Source organism: Falco peregrinus, chromosome 2 (genome assembly GCF_023634155.1).
Source record: "Falco peregrinus isolate bFalPer1 chromosome 2, bFalPer1.pri, whole genome shotgun sequence".
NCBI classification, from domain to species: Eukaryota; Metazoa; Chordata; class Aves; order Falconiformes; family Falconidae; genus Falco; species Falco peregrinus.
Window position 1 is genome coordinate 12,536,602 of NC_073722.1, and position 13,615 is coordinate 12,550,216.

At 38.1% G+C, this 13,615-nt stretch overlaps 1 protein-coding gene across 3 annotated transcripts in view; it reads right to left on the bottom strand.

The window, feature by feature from the left end:
* The window catches only part of TBC1D9 (TBC1 domain family member 9), a 55,249-nt gene that overhangs the window by 23,115 nt on the left and 18,519 nt on the right, over window positions 1-13,615 (bottom strand). For all 3 annotated transcript variants that reach the window (XM_055797410.1, XM_055797409.1, XM_055797408.1), the window contains exons 3-8: window positions 9,771-9,889; window positions 7,893-8,121; window positions 6,609-6,870; window positions 5,245-5,452; window positions 2,295-2,501; window positions 314-484 (exon numbers count right to left, since the gene is read on the bottom strand). In XM_055797410.1, the coding sequence (XP_055653385.1) occupies window positions 314-484; window positions 2,295-2,501; window positions 5,245-5,452; window positions 6,609-6,870; window positions 7,893-8,121; window positions 9,771-9,889 (1,196 nt within the window). The remainder of the gene's footprint in view (window positions 1-313; window positions 485-2,294; window positions 2,502-5,244; window positions 5,453-6,608; window positions 6,871-7,892; window positions 8,122-9,770; window positions 9,890-13,615) is intronic.

Below are 13,615 nucleotides of genomic sequence, written 5' to 3' on the forward strand. Positions count from 1 at the left end.
GCTGCCTCCTCCCATTTCTTAGTTTTTATGCCAGCAGACCTTGCTGTTAAAAGAATATTGTTGAAGCAGTTGTACTTAAGAGCAGGCATACAGCCTTTCCTTGATTTACATCCAACTTTGCTTTTTAAACATAGTGCAGTTGGTTTTGTTGGTAAAATGGCAGCATGTTTAACACTTTATTTCTGTGAAAAATACTGCCTCTTAACTGTCTGTGGCAGAACGAAACTCTTCTGGGCCAGAAACATGGATTTTAAAGAAAACATAATTTAACAACTTTTTCCGGTCAGGTACAGCACTCTGAAGTGTATTTTACCAGCTTGGGATTGAACTCCTCAGGCGACCTTCGCCTATACATTGTCATTAAAGCTTGGGTTGCTGTTGGAATGCCATTGTCATTGAGATTGAACTGGCGTTCTCCCTCCGACTCAGAGCTGAGGCTTTTATGAGGACTGGCAGAAATTAAACTACTCGATCTTGTGAACACCTGTAGAAAGCAGTCACAAGCAATAGAGACATGGAGCTGAGCCAGCATCTGGACTTTTTACTTCATTTTACTTCAGAATTATTACATGCCAACGGCTAACAAAAACTGAGCAAATTCAGTCACCCAGGTACTTTCACAGGCTGAGCATATGACAGCGGAAATTAAACCAGTATAGATGAATGAAATTGTTTCCAGTTTCTCAACAGCTACCCCACCCCCCTAAAAAAAAAAAAAAAAAAAGTAATCAAATTATGTAATTACAATTGCTAAGGTAGCGTTAACTTTAAGTAGTTCTGGGCAATTAAATCAGCTCCCTTGGTCTCCAGTCAACATCACAGGATTGTTGACTCCCCAGATGGCTCCTTGACCATCCAGAATATCAGACTTATATAAAATACGTATTTATGTATGTGTGCGTACACATACACACATGCCTTTGTATATATGTTCATATAGACATACATTAAAAAAAGTTTGCTTTCCCACTTAAAAAAATGTCCTATAGAAAATTCAACGCTGTCAGATTGTGATTTGGAAGAAAAATATTTTGAAGAGAAAGGATTTTCTGACTTCTCAAGCAACTTTGAAAATTTATCACAGGATGATCTCATATAGCAGTTCACACCAAATGCCTGAAATTTAAATGCATGTCTACCTATGTAGTTTTATTACTAAATATAATAATAATGCCGGCAATTATTAATTTGTGTTTCTAGTTCAATGGGTAGAATATGTAGATCCATTAAGGGCAAAAGGCAAGACAAAGTTTCGGCATTATACAGATATGCAATATATGCCCTGGTATACAAGTACAACACACTAATTACACCTCACCATTCACAAAGTAAAAAAAAATAATCTTACTTTTAAGATTTACATGGCAAACAGGGTAGGGCTACTCAGCACAGTACTAAGGTATGGCTTGGTACAACCTTGGGATGTGAGATCACCTACATAAAACCAAAATGATACACTACAAAACCCTTTTCTGCTTCGAGACCTGATCTGCTAAACTTTGCTGGGTTTAACAGATCAGACAAGGTTGCGATATGAAGCACCTAAATTTCATACATAAAATCTAGGAATTCAGTAGAAGCCTTTATATTCGAAGTGTCTGAGAAACATTTACCTAGTCATATCTTTTAAGAACCATTTACTTTGCATAGATAAATAGGGAGGTGGTTCAGAATAGGGCCATCTGATGTCCAGGACAGATTTATTTGCTTTCAGGGTTTTTTTGAGTGTGTTTTTTGTTGTTGTTGGTTGGCTGTTTTTTTGTTAGTTCAAACGTTCCAAAATTTGCTAGCAGTGCACATGCAAACTTGCTCAGCTCAGACATCGTTTTCTGAAGAATCAAAGGATGAGATTTAGCAGCTAAAGTCTTCTATAAGAAGTTTCATATCAACTGATTATTTCTTCAAATTTTCGAAATTCCACAATTACATTTTGACTTGGACAAATTGATAGATATTAAACAGTATTATTCATTTAACCAGTTAGTTAACTATGACAGTTTCCCACAAAATTACTGTAATTTCACAACGTGGCAGCAGGAGTTAGAGGCGCTCTTCCACAGCAATAGTGATTTCTCTTAGGTCTAACATGGAAAGAACAGATATCCTAATCCTCACATTTTAACTGTTCAGCCTAAGGAAGCTAAAGGCATTAACACAAAAGACATTAACAGAAAACATTTCTGTGTACAAAGGTTTAGCTTTACATAAACTTAAAGGGTTTTCCTGGCTTCTCTCTCTCCATACACCAGTTAAAATCCCTTCTTCTAGTAAACGATTCATGTTGCTCCACATACCTCATCATCTGAGCTGATATAGCTTCCAGAAATATTTTTTTCCAAGTATATTTTTGAAGTGGTTTGTTGCAGGAAGTCTGAGATCCTCTGTACAAGAAAGTCTCTGTCTTTCAAGTTGGCAAAGAGAAATGTCATTCTGTTTTTCGTGCTGATTGATAATGGGCTAGGCAACACACTGGAGCTGTCTGCCTTTTCCACTATTGTCACCTAAGGAGAAACAGTAGCTACAGCTTAAGATCTTTCATTAATCAAGTTGCTTAGTCTAAGAAAGAATCTCAACACAATAAACCCACACCCCTTCCTCCTTATATTGGATCACTATGGACATCCCTCTGCAGGAAAACAGGATTTGGACGCAAGGACTCACAAGTCTGAAAGATGAAGGCTGACATCCCTCAAAGAGCTGGCTTCAGTACATTCTCCAGTAAAACTCCTTTGAGCTACTTAGTTTATTTTCCTCAGGCTTTATTTTAAAAGAATCAGTAAAACAAAATTTCTTCTGTGGGATGCAGATCTATGGGCTTTCTTGTAGGACCTTCAAATCCCTCTCCTGCTCCCCAACACCAGCACAGGCTGAACCAACAGAGACTTTTGCTTACTTTTTATTGCCAGTATATGTGAACAAGCCATTTTTGGGACAACGCTCCTGTTCTGCTATACTGTAGTGGCATACTGTGATAACAACCGTCATTGCAACTGTATTTTCACAGTACATAGAAACCTGCAACAAAGGGAAATGAACCCCATGTCTTTCCTTACAAAGGAAAACATCTAACCGTGTGAAGTGGTTTCTGTTTGGCCTTCAGTTGTTAGTGAAATTGTCACTAATCTAACTGAACTCCAACGTGTAAACAGTACTCACACCGTAATCTAGTGAGTACAGGGCATCAGTTCCCCGAGCTTTTGGTAAAGCGTATCAGTACAAAGAGATTTTAGGGTTAAGTCATACACTGTGGGTGAATTATGTAACAGCTGTGTGTTATACATTACCAATTATTAGCCTTAAATAAAAAAATCAAGTCTGTGCAGTTCATACATTGAACAAAACAGAAATCACAACCATAAGTACTTCTAACCAGTGCTTTTATGACTTTAAATAATTCTCTAGGTAATGAAAACCGTCTTACTGCCTTCAGGCTAGAAGAGGGCACATTTCAGTTTACTAGGACCTTTAATTTTGCTTTTGCTTTTTTTTAACTTTTTTAAAAATAGTAATCAGCGGTAAGGCATTAGTGCTATAATATTAATAACTCTTTAGCTAAAAGGATAGGATAACCATTTTTCACCCAACATTTTCTTTGAAGATATATTTGAAGACTGCAATGCACAGCTCAGGTGATAAACCACTTCTCTGTCCTTCCAACTTCCTCTTATGTGTCTGTTAACTGCAAATCTATTAGTTATTAATTTACTTAAAGCACCTTCACTGACAGCATATTGAAAATAGCTAAAAGGTGTTCCTATGTAATTTTTCTGTTCCACTCTAAAACTGCTTGAGCGTTATCAGCACAAAAGACAAGTTTGAGAGGCACAGGGCAGACATTGTGGTAGTCAGCATGCTCTGCTGTCATGAGAGCTGGCATCCACTTATTTCCTATTCAAGCAGAGACGTGCACATATCTATAGTGCTGATCTCGGAGACTGCACCTACTGGGTGCAGCGAGCAGTGCGGTCAGCCACTGAAAAGCGTCTCTTCCGATCATAATTTCTGAATCGATGCTTTGTTATTGTCTCATCTGTCAAAACATTTCCAGGATATCAGAATACTGGAATTAGGTTAGGGTCTGGCCCAAAGCTTTAATTAAATAGGAAGCTTCCTTTTAATTATTAAGAGTACTGATCAGTTGTTCTGAGGACTGGTGCTACCCAGTGTGTTACTGTTCTCCTTGCTGGTGCTGAGAGTTCACACAAAAGCACTCATCCCTTCAGCTATTTCTTTCTCTTAAAGCTTTAGAGCTGTTTTGAATCCCATGCTGCTGCAGCTGTGGTTATCAAAAGCAGTTGCTAAATATGCATCCAGGAAAAGAGGTCTTGTTAAATACACTTTGTTCTCCTCCTCCACTTTACCTGGAGGACTGTCGTTGCCTTGGCGTTCCAGACAAACACTGCAACCATAATCTAATGTCTCTTCTCAAATAACCAAAGTCATTGCAACACACTGTGGAGAAGCTGTACTTCAAAGTTACCAAACAAAGACCATTTGTTTTTACTCTTGATGATTTGTGGGGGAAAACAGTGCCTTGAAATACTCCACAGTTCTTCAGTCAAGCCAAACTGTCCTTGGTTACATCAGCTTTGCTACTATTTCCAAGACTTACTTTACACATTTTTCCATGAACCCACAAATCAAGTCAATCAAAAAACCTCCCCAACATAATTTTTTTTTACTGCATCAGTCTTAAATACTGTTTACTGAATACATGTTTTAAGCAGCCAGCTTTAAAAAAGGGAAGCACACCAACTTGTAAAATGCTGACAAATGTTTTCCATACACAGGAATAAATGGTTGCAAGTCTGTATGAAAAGAAAATTCCAATCTTTAGGATTATGAATCTTTTCTTACATTTGACAAAAGCAAATTTTATGTGACAGATTCTTTAGTAGAAGGTCCACTCATTAGTCTAGGAAGTTTTATCGTCTGTGCCTCCCTGTGAGGCACAAAAATCATACCATGGGGCTGTAAATCAGAATATAAGTTACAGAAGCGGAAGGACTCATAAGGGTTGTAAAAACTGACAGAGAAAGCTCCCTGTGAATTTTAGTAGTAGGAACTTTGAACTAAGACACACAGTCATTAAATATTACTTAGAAAAAATCAGAATAGTATGCTCACAAGAGATTAAAGGGATGAAAAGAGGCTTTCCTCCAATGAGAAAAACATCAAAGCTAGAATGCAATTTCCAACAGGATATTGCCTTATTATTTGCCCTGTAAATTTACAAATACTTACCTCTCGAAGAGGGATAATAAGGCTGCACAAGTTCTCGTCTTTACTAGTAAAGCAAATGTAGTTTGTAGAAACAAACATCTGACCCAAAATATGCATTTTGTTGAATGGAGTCCAGAGAGTACAGTCTGTGTGTCCATCTAATTTCTCATCCTTGGGAAGTCGGAACAATGCACGGTATCGCTCACTCTTTGCTCTGGCATCAAGATCCCTAAAAAAACCCCAAAAAACACATCACAGAAAGCTTTTCTTGTTTTAAGAAATACATAATACATTTTAAGATACAGTTTACAGAAATCATTGCAAGCTACCTGCAACATACAACTCAGTTAAACACTGGGTGTACAGCAAAACAGTGGAAACAGTTTGCATATAGGGGATGTGTAGTCTTCGCTGCTGGAAGATTCTAAAACTACTTGAAAAAAAATCTGCCATGAATGACAGATACATCGATTGTGATTTCTCGGAGAAGACAGGCTGGATCATCTTTTCATATTCAGTCCTACTTTCTGCGAATATATACAGTGAATCCATTTATTATTAAATAACACATGACTCCGTTCAATACTACACCAAAAATGCTTCTTTGAGGCTTATTTATTAACATGATGGAATCCTCGAGGCTAGAGTTTGTTAACAATTTCAAGACTTAGTGTTGATAATGCATTCAGTGCAAAACACTGAACAGTTAGAAAGACAAATCTAAGTGACATAATGCATGTCAGGTGTCACTAAGTAATGAAAAATCAAAAGCAGCACTGGTTACAATTCCGTATGTTCACATGATCAACATAAATAATGAAAAAATTAACAAGAAACTATCAAATCGCAGTATGGTATCTATAAAGGAAGCAGAAACACTTTCCAGATAATTTTTCAGCGCTTACAAAAAATGACATAAAATTCTCTCTCTGTTACCTAAAGTAAGTTCTAGACAAAATTCATCACCTAGCGTAATTTTTCAATTCCCGTTATAGGGCCAAGTATGCATGTTAGACGCATGTCTTAATAACACTTCAATCGCTTTGCTACCTTCCCCTGGTAACATAAAAGGGCCTTACAACAGATACCTAATGCAGCCAGTGTCAAGAGATATGTTAATGAGCTTCTGAACAAATGAGAATTTGGCTCAAATATGTTTCTTTTATTTTTGTAACACACTCGTATTCAAATGTTTTCCCTTTCTTATTTCAAACAGGAAACCAAGTAATCATATTTAAAGAATTATTCACATTTTGCCACTGCTGGAATCAATCATTCCTTTTGGAGTAACAATAAATGGCAGCAATATTAAAAAACTTTCAGATAAAATCCTGCGAGTAAAAGGACTGAGGAGAAATAAATAACTGAGAACCAGTGCTACCTACCGTTTTAGTGCAGATACTTTTTTGGGTGATTTCTTTTTCAGTTTGGGTAATGACCTATCTTGTTCAAATCCCTCATTGTCCAAAAGCTGTCGCATAGCTATATTGGCAAGCTGTTCCATGAGTTTAAAGGTCTCACTGATATTAAGGAATACTGAGAAGAAATGTTCACTTGACCTTGTGCTCACTTTGATCATATCAGGGAAGAGCAGTGTTGCATTCTTCTCAAGTTGAGTGATATCGACCCAGCGGATAACTAACTTTGCTGAACAGATAAAAAAAAATAAATTCAGTACAAAAATCAGCATATTCAAAACCATTTACCTTCCTCTTCCTATAAAATGTATTCAGCTGAAATTTTCTTGCATCTTGAAAAGCAGGGAGAGCATAAATAGACCCAGCTTGTACAAACAAACTATGATCACCTGACAAACAGCAAACAGCAGAGTTTAAATATCCTTTACTTCTGTGCAGGACACTACACAAAAGCATTACAAAGCTAGGAGGGCTAACATAATCTGTCATTGCCACAGCATGCACTCAGACTCTGATGCCCTCTTTTCCTGTGGAAGCAAAGACACATAGTCTAAACACATCAGACAGGCTTACGTTAAAAATTTCACATATTACAGTAATGGCAAAACCTTGCCTCTTCTTCCAACACTGCTACGGGTTAGGATATTGTCCTTAAAACAGGGACTAAATCTACATTTATTTTTGTCAAAATAAAAAAAAAAGCAAAAAAAAAAAGCAGCAAGCAGCCAGTCGTTCATTAGGGTATGCCTACACAGCTAAACAGAAAGACTTGGGATTGCTCCACACAGCTTAGAATTAACTCCCTCTGGAGCAGACTGCATCCACACTGTAGTTTTTGATCCTGGGTCTGCTCTGAACCCTTTGTGATGCTCTGGTGTTGTACAAGAAATAAATGTAGTATTTGAGGTTGCAAAATCTGCCAGAGTAGTACTGGAGGACTGTGTAAGAGCAGAAGTCATCAAAACTGGTGTGATTTCATCCCTATTCCCTTTTGGACACAGTCCCTGAAGTGAACATGCATCTAAACTATGCCCAAGTATTGTTTTACAGAGAACTACTCTAAGAAACACAAACCAAACGAGGGAACAAGCACACAGTCTGGCAGCATGACAGTCAGGAAACTGCCCCCTGCTCCTCTTTTCCTCAGCAACGTCTTTGCACCCCCAATGGTTCAGCAGGTGAACAGTAACAAACTACAGATTTCCTAACAGTTCTTAGATGCACAGACCACCACTCCACTGTAAAACGTACCTTCCCTGCCCATGAGGAAAGAGTAAAAGCAAAGGTGATTAATGCTGAGATACACCCAGCCCTGACGGGGAACCTTCCCCTTCCAGTAACTGCAGGAATAGTAGTTCACTAATTTCTCTTCTTCCGGCATCCCAAAGAGCTTGTGAAATTTTACTATGGCTTCCTTAAATTTTTCTGTATCGTCATCCTCCTTGATGCCATTGATTTTGTTGTACTCAGCGATGATGCCCTAGTAGGGAGTGAAAGAAGCACACAGCAGGTTAGTTGCCATGGGGTATCAGATATCCTTATCACCACTGCTGTCTGGGCCGGAGGCCACAACAGCTACTGCAATGTCAAGAGTCTTTTGCTTATGTCTCATGCTTCTGCTCATTCTTTTGCTTATATATTTATTTACTTTATTCAAGTCTTTCTGATGTCCTTGCTCCCTACCGGGCCTATGTCAAAAGCAACCAAAGACCAACCACTTGCCAGTACCCTGTTATTAACCAGCCTATCTCAAATACTCCTAACAACCTTGTAAAGCACCTAAGAATTGTAATATTTTCACCTTCCGAGAAAATATGCTCCCTGAGGAGACAGGGATAGGATTTAACCAGAAAATTTTCTTAAAAAAAGAAAGAAAAAAGGATCTGTTACTCATTAGGGGAAATATCAAACAACTTTTATGACCCCTCCTAGTGGACCTCGAGCAAAAGAGAAAAGCAAGAGGAAAAAAGGAAATCTCCTGTTAGATTAACTGGCAGGATGGAAAAATCATTCACTTTCAGGTGCAGAAGACCACCATCAAATTTCAAGTGGCAGCAGTCTGGTGAAAAGCTGCTTTTTGATGCCTCAAAGACCACGGTACTTTTCCTTCTGTTCTATACTGAAGTTCTGGTCTATTCGCTTATTTTCCCCGGTTTCTTTTATGCCTCTTCTCTATTGCCTTCTGTATTAAAGTTATAAAAAGGATAGTGACTTCTTGCCTTCAGATTGCTCATTATTTACATGGAAAGCAGAGTATAAGACAGCAAACCATCATTCACATTAAGTATTTGTCCAACCCTAAAAAAATAACAATTTCCTTAAATTGTCACAAGACAGATGTCTTCTCGTAGAAGGTGTTTCCATGATCATCTATGGCCCTCATACCTGATTCACCAGTAAAACACAACCAGGGATTAGGACAGTTGGCTTACTACATGAAATGTTAAAAAGAGGAATGAGACAAAGCCAGTGCTGAGAATACACAGCAAGCAAGTACAGTAATATTGCTTACAATTAATCTCCTACCAAAATATTTATTTTTAGGTAATTCTTAGTGTGGATAAAGTACTTTTTACCAGTATAGCTACTATCTCTCCTATAAGGAAAAAAGTAATTCGGGTAAAACTGACCAAAAAAACCCCCCAACTCCAAAAAACCAACCAACCAACCCATTTAACCAGTAACTCCTAACACCTATATGAATTGTAAATGCCAACACTACAGATTTAACTACATAGAAGAGGGTAAGGAGACATTATACGATGAGTGTGTGGAAAAAAATATAAATAATTAAAGCTTTGCACTGGAAAAGCAGTTACATAGAAAGCTGTCAAAGTTTAAAACAGAAGCAACAGTGCAATTAATTTTAGAACATACAATGTTTGAAGCCCTGCCTATAGTTTTTATGTATCTACATATATTTTAAATACACTGCTATAGTTATTTATGTGCACTAATCCCAGTTTCCCTAATTTTTACACACATGCTGTTACTTAGAATGTGGCTTTCCTTCAAAAAAGGTGGAGCAGCCTGGAGACTATCAGGTCAAACTTGTTTAGAATTCACATCAGTTTTCCTTTCACAGTCACATTTATCATTAACAACATTAATAATAACATATTTAACTACCTGTATTTTTCCTCTGACAAATGTATTTATGTCATTCTCATTTTCAAAGATTGAAAGAGTTTGCAACAAATTCTGTTCAAGCCATTCCCAGTGTTCAGTGATTTCCTTCCTTGAGCAACCTGTATATAAAAAAAACACCCCAAAAGTCACAAAATAAATAATTCATGTCAATGTCCTCTTAATAATGAGCAAAAGACTAATAAGACTCGCCAGTAACTGGAGATGCAATATTTCACCAGGTGCTGTGTCCCTGGAAATTCCAAAATTTTCTCCCATAGTCTTTGATTTCATAATAAATAGGTAGCAAACTTCAAGATTATTCTGTGAGAAGCACAAGCTACTTATGTCAGTATCATGAACAAGAATCCCCTCACTTAGAATTCTAACAATAACGACACCAAGCTGCCCAACGTCACATTAAAGAGTTAGCAAAGGTATTACCTGCATCTGATAGGAACTGACAAAAATACCCGACAGCTATATATTCCACCATTGTTCCCTAATTCTTCACCATTACATATATTTATAAATTATGAAACAATTATAAAATTCTGAGAGTAAAAGCTGAAAAGGATCATTTTCCTGACAAGCCTATTACAATGTCTCCTCCTCAAAAGAACAGTGCTGAAAGACCTTTAAGAAAGCTGTATCTTTTCAGGGGAAGAGGGTTGTCAGAGGTGGTTACTTTTAATGATGAAAAAATAAACCAAGCTTTGATGACCCTAGTTTGCTTAGGAGATTAAAAGGGCTCAAGTGACATATCTTTGATACTGAGGAATCAGCATACATGCAGTCTGTAAAGTGAAACAGAAAAGCAATAAAAAAGCTTCTTGTACGAACTCGAGTTTAGATATGCAAATTTTTTGATTCTATTTTACTTGAGATTGATTGTAATAAATACAACTTCCATTTTGACCCCATTCTCAACATCTTGCAGAACAAAGTTGCTGGTGCTTTTCAGAATCTCTGTGCCCACTTTGAAGCAAGGATAATTCAAGCACTCACAAAAAATTGTTCCCCCCCCAAAAAGGATGTTGAGGGAATTACCGGGCCACTGAACACATTTTCAGAAAACAAACATTACATGTTCACACAGGAACACCTGTACCTGAAGCTTGATTAGAAGTACCCCAATCCAGGCACGAAACAGCATCAGTACTTTTCATCAAACCAGATTTGGCTCATTTTACTCAGAACTAGCAAATAAATGTACCTACCTGCTAACTAATGCCTACAGACCCCAACCAAGCGAAGGGGCTCATGTGAAGCCACCATTAGAAAAAGGCTGAATTGCAAGCTGTTGCTAATACCGGCTTCAGCTCCACTACAGGCACAAATTGTCACATGCCTGTGCGTAAGCGTTTCCATGGTTTGCAGAAGAATTCAATGCAACAATCTCAAACACATACCAAACAGTCGTTTTCCTTATTGTTCAGCTACAAACGATGGGGGAAAATATTCTTTCTACAGAATACGGTAAGAGCTTTACACAACTCCAATGAAAGCAACAGAATGCAAAATTCTGTGCAACTTCCATGGGAATTTAACAACTCTAGCTGTAGTATGGATACATAAATCATGTTGCAGAACAGCTTGCATATGTAACCAATATTTCAGAACCACAAGTGATTTCCACTGGTGCTTCTCCTTAAAACTACTGGATGCAACCAGAATTTTCTGGAACTCAGGAGGTGGTCTGAAGACTAATTTCTTCCTGGCTTTTACACTGCTGTCAAAAGCAATGATGAAATACATGAGCTATGTATATAAAACTAGACTATCATCAGAAAAATTCCTCGTCTCTTGAACAGCAGTGACAAGCAGGGCAGACACTATTATGATGAACTATTTCTTAAAGCTGTCTATTTCTTGTTTGCGGTTCATAAATTATTTTTCATCCTTCCTTATTAAGCAGCTTTGGTTGATTATTCTCAACCTGTAACAAACCACCTCATTGTTTCTGTTGCTGTTTCTCTCCACTATGTTACTGTTTACTCTCCCAGTCTCATCTACAGCAGATCATGCAATCAGGCCAAAACCCGCAACACAGTTCTCATCAATTTAACATCACAGTCATCTTTCTCTTTGCTTTGTTCACTCAGGATTAAAAACCACTTTTCCGGCAACGCTTTACACTACACGTCTATTTTAACTCTGTTACTGGCAATTCTTTGCCTGTCTTGCATATTAGAAGCGTTCTCCGCTGTGCCATCATTGGCCTTTTAGGTAAATCAAGCAATACCTCTAACTCTCAGGGAAGGGAAAAAACATTTAACGCTGCACGTTGGAATACAGACCCTCAAGAGTGGCAGGAAATAAAAGGCAAAACGGCTGCAATGCGTAGAGTAGGCTACTAATCACTCCTTCCCTTCCTCTAAGTGGTACGCTCAGCTTATGGTATGCTCCATGTCTGAAACCGTGTAGTGCTGGCCAGCATCCCTGGCAGACCAAGCTATTCTCCTTGGCCTTCATGGAGGAAAGTAATAAATGTGTTAAACAGAAGCTGAGAGCTAAGGGAGGTCTAGACAGGAAAAGCTGGAAGGAGGAAGGATGCATGGTGCTGGAGAGAGGATGAGAAGGGCCAATTGCCTGGCAGGTGGGATGAAGTAACAGCATGAGCAACACGGGAACGTCTCTGGGTGTCAAGGTTAGGTTTCTACCATCTGGGTTGGTTTGTCCAAGCTACGAGGTGAAGGTACAGAGGGAACGTGACCAAGTTCAGGACTAAGAAGAAAATTAAGAAGTCATATAAACATGCTTTCAAACACATTCAGAAGTATAATCTCAGTATTGTTTCAGTCAGTGCTTGAGGAACAGGAATGGCTTAACTTGAGACGTATGATGAGACTGTCACATCTGGTCTTTTCCTCCAAGTAGATACTTACCCGAGACGTTTATCTGTCAGCCTGAACTGCTGCCATTAACAGAATGCACTGCAACAGAACCTGTAACACTTCAGAGAGCCTAAAATTGTTCTTGCAGGCTCAGGAGTGGACTGGCAAAACCTCAGTTTGTGCAGAAAGGGGGGAGAAAATAGCTACAGCTAGTAAACTCAACAGCATTCTAACAAAAGCTTGTAGCTTTGTTAACCAAAGCTCATGGGCTTTTGTGAAAACCTTTTACGAGGCATGTAATAAAATTTCAGTGTTGGTGCTTTAAAATAATCCATAATTCATTTTTTTATCTGTAAAATACAGATTTAGAAACTTCTATGGAAATACATATAATTACCATTACCACAAAACCCCTACAGCAACGGTTCTAGACCTGATAAACACACAAAGCCACAGTAAGAATGACTGATTTTACAGGTGGAGAACGATCTAAAAAAGTTGTTCATTTCCAAACTGAAATTACATATGTCATCATTCTTCCCCCTAAATTGAGCACTAGCAGATTGGGGATGGACACTGACATGGGACACAGAAGGGCTATTGCAATATGCAAAGCTGATGACATACAACAGTTTGGATTCTTAGACCATTAGAAAATTAATATGCTTAAAACTGATCTTGAAAAGTTACCAAGAACATCTTTCCAGTATAGTTCAATAGACAACTCTAACCCAGAACATCTTCAACGCAACTCTGCACTGGAGAAAGAGCTCTTGACCAGCCTCCATTACAAAGCTAGAAAGCCTCAGATCTACCTGCTAGCATTCTCATACAGCCTAGGTCAGTAGAGTTAATACTCAAGAAAATTCACATTCAAAATTATTTATAAACAAATCTGGGGTCTAAACATAACTTAAGTCATTTTAGAGCAACCAAAACCCCTTGGATCGTTTTTTACCCTCTGAATAGTCTTGTACAGAACAAGACCTAATGTCATGCAGCATGAACGAT